The sequence below is a fragment of the Ostrea edulis genome, chromosome 3 (assembly GCF_947568905.1).
Source record: "Ostrea edulis chromosome 3, xbOstEdul1.1, whole genome shotgun sequence".
Classification (NCBI taxonomy): Eukaryota; Metazoa; Mollusca; class Bivalvia; order Ostreida; family Ostreidae; genus Ostrea; species Ostrea edulis.
This window is the reverse complement of record NC_079166.1, coordinates 74,523,382-74,530,928: the sequence shown is the minus strand read 5'-3', so window position 1 is coordinate 74,530,928 and position 7,547 is coordinate 74,523,382. Positions and strand designations below refer to the sequence as shown.

General features: G+C 34.1%; 1 protein-coding gene across 1 annotated transcript; it reads left to right on the top strand.

The window, feature by feature from the left end:
• The first annotated feature begins 1,705 nt into the window (after positions 1-1,705).
• Positions 1,706-6,114, top strand: LOC125675299 (multiple epidermal growth factor-like domains protein 10). Its single transcript, XM_048912836.2, has 4 exons — positions 1,706-2,169; positions 2,694-2,752; positions 5,508-5,642; positions 5,792-6,114. The coding sequence occupies exons 1-4, from the start codon at positions 2,093-2,095 to the stop codon at positions 6,004-6,006; spliced, it is 486 nt and encodes a 161-aa protein (XP_048768793.2). The 5' UTR covers positions 1,706-2,092; the 3' UTR covers positions 6,007-6,114.
• Positions 6,115-7,547: the final 1,433 nt, after the last annotated feature.

Genomic DNA, 7,547 nt, shown 5'->3' with positions numbered 1-7,547 from the left:
ATCTCAAGGATTATCTGCGGATTATCTGCGGAAAACCTTACAGAGGTTTACAGTCCAAGCATCGCCGTTACAGAATGCAGTGGGCCTGACTACGGTTAAATCAGCATGACACTTGGACAACTGAATTTGTTGTTTACATATGTGGTGCTGAATGAAATTCTAACAGACGTTTACACTTGTTGCCTTATTTTCTTATAAAAGAGAACGAATAAATCTATGAGGAATATTGCATTATTTGGACATCTGTTGTTTTTGACATCCAATACCGAAATTCCCTTAAACAAATGCCTCATTTTGATGATATAATTGCTCATCGATGTTTGATACTCCATACAATGTTTAACAAAAAGAAGTTGTTATCATACCTATAAGGAAGTCCGTACGCAATGATTTCATAGAATCATACGCTTTTGTGTGTTATGGAAAGCCCATAATATAATGTACCTCTCTCTCTCTCTCTCGATCGATCGATCGATCGAGAGAGAGAGAGAGAGAGAGAATGTTTTATACTGTGTAATGTTCACAGGAATACACAAAATTAAACTAAAAATGAGTCAATAACATCAAATTCTATAAGTTGTACATATGATTTAGCTTTCCACAAGTTCAGTTTTAATGTGTGACCGGTGTAAAAAGGAGTGAACGCTTAAGCTGAAACGATTCAAAAGTGCATTCTTGTGTGCAAGTCCAATAGCCTCTAGTTTGGCATTTTCATCAAAAGTTAGTAACTGCAGAAAATTCCATCAAAGTGCTACATAACCCTTGGGATCAGAAGATGTATTATTGTTCCAACGAAGACACATGCCCCTTTTTAAGGTCGGTAACCAAGACATAATTAAGATTGAGTAAAGTGTATATGAATAATCTACCTAATGATGACTTCTCCTAAAACTACTCTAATCATATCACAACATGTTGATGTATTGTAGATTAAAGTTATTTCTCTTCTCGGTATTGGGACACTGACTTATTGTTTTCCATATGTACACCATAATTATCTCCTTGTTATCGCCACTAAAAAGAATTACATTGTTGAGAATCAAAGTGAAGAGAATACAATTCTAAGTAATCTTTGTATCAAATAATGTTGAAAAATTATGTGTTTTAATGTGCTAATTGAAATATCCAGGGGCTTTGTTTTATTGTATATAATCATGTTGAATTTTGTGTCATTACTAAGTTAGGAGACTGTGTAAATCGGTTTCTTAAAATAGTATTACTACATATCGAATGTTTGGTTTTATATTGTTTAACGTAACGTTGGGAAAGTTTTACTCGTTCGAAAGGAGATGCTTACTCGTCCTAGACACCTGGTCCCACATCTGGTGTGTCCAGGAGTCCGTGTTTGCCAAATGCTCTATTTTGTATCGCTTATAGGAGTTGTCTTCACCTTTTATGGAGGCGTCGCCACTGCCGGTGAAGGACTGCTTAAAATCGGAGATCGAGGTCTTTGAGAAGGATGCAATCTTTAATATACCACCGCATATCAATGAACCTCAGTTTTTGGGGTCTTATCCGAAATACAACGCGATTTAGTCGCCTCCTACGACAGACATTGGGTACTGAGGACCTATTCTAATCTGGATTCCCACGGGAATTGTATTATTTTCTCCATATGTGTTGTATTATTATAAAATATGGGAGGCATGAATTGAATTTTGAGATCAACGTCTTCTTACGACAGGTATACTTTCCTCATACATGTATCTGCATTCAATATGCTCTTGCTATTACCTTAAAGTACCAGTTCTATGTCTTTCTTTTTTCGCTAAATGCATAAGTCTAATAAGTTGTTTTTAAGTGTATATATGTTGTATCCATGTAAGTGAAACTACTGAAACAGTCATGAGATTGTTTGCTATCATCACATCTTCATATCATGAAAATTGTACAAGCTACATCATAATTGTACTCCCTACATGTCTTACAAAAGAGAATTTGGGGAAAAAATCATGAAGTTATATTTCAAATCCCCGAAAATGTAACATATACATGCATTCAACAATTTATGCGGAAGATGTTTGAGGAAATTAATTATCAGCCAATATCGATAAAATCCCAAGATTTCTGAATCAATCCACATACATATAACATGTTTCAATACCGGTATGTGTTTCTATTGGCAATTACTGCACACTTGACAGTCACTGATAAAGGACCCTGCACAAGGTAATAGTGTTAATATCATACTTTTTTATGGGGGTAACTCGTGTATTTTAATTGAAATTTTAATCGATAACGTTAAATGTCTATCTTTACAGTTATCCATTTATTCATTTATTGAAGGACAATTACAAGAAATTGTTCGTAAATCTAGATATTGCACTGCAGTTCACGAAAAAGCATTATCTCCCAGAAAACAGATTCTGGCTGGTATGCTAAGTGCATCACAGTATGTGGATAAATCTGAACGAAATCTGATGGCGTTGTAACCACAGTAGACGTCGAAAAGAGTTTTTATATTTATCTAACATATTGCTTAAATATAACATAAGAAAAGTTCCTTGTAATTGTCCTATTATCATCAATGGCTGCTTACCAATCAAATTCAATTAAATCCGATGCCTTTTTCTATTAGGTGTAATTCTGTCAAATATTCTTAGAGAACCAAGTCGGATAGAACACGTTTGATGTTACATATATAGATAAATAGATACTAGTGCTATTGTATATAACGATCAAATTCAATACAGGTTCTATAAGGAGTGCTGTCCTAATACCCGATGGGATCCAGTTGCTGAAGCTTGTGTTGGTAAGTAAGGTTTATTGTCCGTACATAAAGTTATCGTATCATCAAATCTAACTAAGGTAAGGTATGCGTTGAAAGGTCGTTCACTTTATATCAATGGAATGTACAGTGTAGATTGCCCACATTTTCTTGATTCAGCTCTCCATTATGCAAATTTAAAAAAAAAGAGAGATTCGATTCCCGAACAGATTAATGCTACTTATGTTTATTGCGTTTATGTACATATACGTACTGAAAGGTGGATATAACGAGCAGTGATCAATCTCATAACTCCTACAAGCAATACAAAATAGAGAGATGGACAAACACGGACCCCTAGATATACCAGAGGTGGGATCAGGTGCCAAGGAGGAGTAAGCATCCACTATCGACCGTTCACACCCGCCATGAGCCCTATGCTAGAATAAAGTAACAAGACATATTAAACCAAATTTTGAAACTTGCAGTGAAAGTTAAATATCTGGAGGGAAAACAGTTTAGATGAAAACACCACATGAGGGGGATAAAATGGACAGGTTATCTTGTACTTGTTTGATATGTGGATTCGTTTCTTTAAAAATGGCTTAATCGAATCTAAATAGAAATTGTGTTTACAGACAACAGCTCGAGTATGATTAGTTCTTCTCTAAACTTGCAGTTTATTATGAAAGGTGAACATAACGAACAGTGATCAATCTCATAATTCCTACAAGAAGTTAAAAATTTCATTCTATGAAAATTAATTAGCTCTTCCTACATTTGGTTCGGGATTATTTGATGAAATTGTTATTTTTTACATTAAAAGTACTTAGTTTAGTGTGCATCATGAAGGTTTGAAAGAAAATATGCCATCATCCATTTACTTGCTAAAAGCGTCCTAGTACACAAAATGGCATCAACCTCATTACCAATGGCCTTTTAATTTATCAAACATTATCACTCCTCTGATTAGATGTTCATACCAAGTTTCATAAGTAAGTAATTAAGCATTTGCTAGTTTACACCTTGAACGGTTTGATGTTTCTTCATCAACCCTATTGAACTGCCTCCCGTTGGATCTTCGTGTCTAGGGTTCATTAGCTGTTTTTAAAAGCAAACTTAAACATACCTTTTTAAACTTGCATTTAATCTGTAATTGGATATTTATGTACACAGTTATTTAAAAAAAACCATCACCTTTAGTATTATTTTATGCCTTTTTCTATGTATTTATTGTTCTTTATTTTAGTTCTTTCTTTTGGTTTGTTTTTATTGTTTTATATGTAAAGCGCATTAGGGTAATTCTGTTCATTAGATACAGTGCTACATGTATATACATGAATAATAATAATAATAACTGTAAGGGGGAAATCCAAGTTTAATACTAGACAGATGTATTGATCACAATGAAGACAAGTTCAGAATTATCTAAATTATGAGCATATGGAAAATATAAAAATTATTCAAAAAGCAAATGTGAAGTTCTTATCTTCAGTCTCAACCACCAATATATCAAATGTATCAACATAAAGTAGGATTCCCAATATTGGTGAATATATATGCATTATTAACATATTCATTCAATTTTATCTTTGGGATTATCAATCAGTGCGATAAGTTACAAATTTTATGTTAAATTGTAAATCCATGACAACCAAGTGTGCATTAATCGCTTATTGATAACTTTACGTAAATATCTAGTATTGTAGACCTAATACCCCCAATACACATCGAATGATTTCATTTTAAATTCATTTAAGTCAAACCAAACTCTTGCGGAACAAAATATGTTAACACACACATTTGAATGATTCGCTATCCTACTTGAGGTGATGGCTTCAATGTTTTCACACTTAATCCTTAATCTATCTAGCATATTGATATGTAATTGAACAACTTCTGCAATTCATTCATAAGATAAGTTAAATAACATATAGTTCAATACCGTAGCTTTACAAATCCCATTCATGAACTTTTCAATGGCTAGTTAGAGTAAATGATATCGGTCTGTCTAGCTTGTCAATCGTTACTCTTGCAAATTGACAAATCATAACTTATAGGAGTTATGAGATTGATCACTGTTCGTTATCTCCACCTTGTTTTCCAATAGCGATTTCGTGTAGCGAATAATGCTTCTTCCTCTCCTACTCCGTGTATGCCCTTTTGCTGAAGTTGTGCTGTAGATATATTTGATCACTGCTCGTTATCTTCACCTTTCATATATGGTTTTCCTTCGCACTGATTCATAAGTGATGCAAATACACAAAGCTGACATCGCACACAACCAGCGTATGTTTGAACATGTTCGAATCATGTACATGGATATTTTTGCTATGCATATACCTTATTTTTAAATTTGTAATTTTTATAGAAAATTTCATAATTGACACCTTTCACACTAGAAGATTTAAGATATCATACATGCATCTCCGAAGAAAGGCTTAGTCTAGCTTCAAAGGAGATATTTCTACAAGTTGCTCTTTTTGCGAAGTACACACATACAAGGCTCTCCTACAACAAGATTAAAACAACAAATATAATTTAACAAATTGATGAAAACGGAAAGTAAGGAACAGTAATCCATCGCATAAATCCTATTAAAAAATACAAAATTAAGAGCAGGGAAACCACGAACCGCTAGACATATCATATCCATTGCATATTCATATGAATTAACAGTATATTGCGTAATATTTGTCAATTCATATTTACGTTGATGTAAATAATGAATCGTTTGAAATTATAATTTACATGTACCTTAAATTTTCATTGATGTTCTGCATTTATTGCCTCTTTGAAGTATGTTCAACTGGATATTTCTGGATCAACTGCAGTAAACCATGCCCATATCCCACCTATGGAGAAAGATGTCTACAAAATTGTTCCTGTGACAATGAAACATGTGATTTCATGAGCGGATGTACCTTTAGGAATGGCAAGTGAATACAATAATGGTTTATACATATAATTCAAAGAACTAAACAGGTTTCATTTTTATTCATTGGGTTATTTTCGGCGCTCTATGTGTGTTAAAAGGTAGATAGTTAATTTGCATTAAATAACAAGTGTGAATTTAACATTTAGTCACAGGACTTCTATGCAGAAATGAGACAACGAACATGGTGACACTTGCCTCCTCTGCCATCTCGGACTCCATCCTATTCAAACTTATAATGGCTGCTTTGGCGAGTTTGGGAAGTATCGCCTTGGCCTATTTTACAGTTGCAATACTCGAAAAATTCAAACGTTCAACGTCCAAAACCAATGAAGAACCAATGTACCAACTGAATACCGTATAACAATTTTATGTACAGCATTTAATGTTATCACATGAAGTATTGTAACCTTGTCTTATATAGTCTGCTACTTCTCGAATGACATGTGATTGATATATTTTATCTCCATCATATTTTGTCCGTGTTTTCAATTCATTTCTTACATGCATCTGTAGTACATGTATATCGGAAATGCTAGACTGTCTTTTGCATCTTCGTTATTGTGCGTATTCACTTAACACAAACTGATAAAATTTCATAGTTGCTAGTTCTGTACTGGCCAACTCCATCAACACTGAGTACATAACTTTTCAAATCATTATTTTATTTCGTGATTTCCTGAAGATTGAAATGAGTCTCCGCTACTAAACTATATTTACTAAAGAAAATAGCTGAAAGAGTTAGAATGTTGCAAATATGAACCTGAAATGAAAAGTTGAAGATAACGAGCAGAGATCAATCTCATAACTCTTCTAAAAATACAAAATCAAGAGTTGGGCAAAGACGGACCCTGGATATAACAGAGGTGTGTTCAAATGCCGAGTCAATCGGTCACATCCACCATGAGCCCTATATCAAGTGAACGGAGCAATCCGTAATCAAATTCAGTGTATAACGAACAGACTAACAACTGGTATGATATACGTCAGAGATCACTTTATCCAATGACAAGTTCTATTGACAAACTAGATTGCTATAACGACAATATAATTTACGAAATCCTGCCTTTAAACGGAACAGTTAAATCCCCAGTAACATCAACTTGTTTGTCAGTAGCCTGCCTTGGTTAAAAAATTCAACATACTCAGAACAAGCTTTTGCGCATCGGATCAATCGAGAGATATAAACATCATATATACAGTGTATGTGATAATCGAATACTGATTCGTGAGAATGGAAAGTTGACGCTGAAGAAGCCGAGGTCATCCCATTTGTCATAAAGTTACTAGTAAGTTGTTAGTTTCCCGTTAGTATCTGCGTTCAATAAATTAACTAAGTATGAAACATATGTGGAATACTGTGGTGTTTTATTTTACGTACACTGCGATTTAGCGAATCAACATATGATTGAAAATGTTTACTGCTGATAGATGAAGCGTCGTCAATATATTTACCCATCAAGTGAAATGTCATTAGAATATATGTTTGTTTTCTTCTCATGTAGAAGCTTTCGTCTCCAGTCTCATAACAATATAAAACCAGGTCAGCTAATAAAGGAGGATGATTCGTGCCCATGGGAACATAAAGACTGATTACAAAATACCACATGTTCCATGTGGATCCAAGTTAGAATAGGTCATCAGAATTGCTAGTTTGTCGTTAGTGACGACTAAATGAGCTGGTGTGGCACGATAACGATCCCCCCATGTTCAAAGGCCATAAATGCCGAGCATAGGCCAAAATTCCGCAGCCCTTCACCAAAGTCAAACAATATACAACCAACAAATCAATGACCACGTATATGTTTTCAATGAAAGAACTCTGTCATCATTTTAAAAGCAATTGCATCGTACTTGTGCGCAGAATATTAATGATGTTTATGCATGGAGAAGCTGAAATCAACC

What these genes read in the sequence shown, in the direction of transcription:
- LOC125675299 (XM_048912836.2), top strand. Translation starts at nt 2,093, where the DNA reads ATGTTTCAATACCGGTATGTGTTTCTATTGGCAATTACTGCACACTTG. An exon ending in GATAAAGGACCCTGCACAAG is followed by an intron (nt 2,170 to 2,693) that starts GTAATAGTGTTA and finishes AATTCAATACAG; the next exon opens with GTTCTATAAGGAGTGCTGTC. An exon ending in CGGATGTACCTTTAGGAATG is followed by an intron (nt 5,643 to 5,791) that starts GCAAGTGAATAC and finishes TTTAACATTTAG; the next exon opens with TCACAGGACTTCTATGCAGA.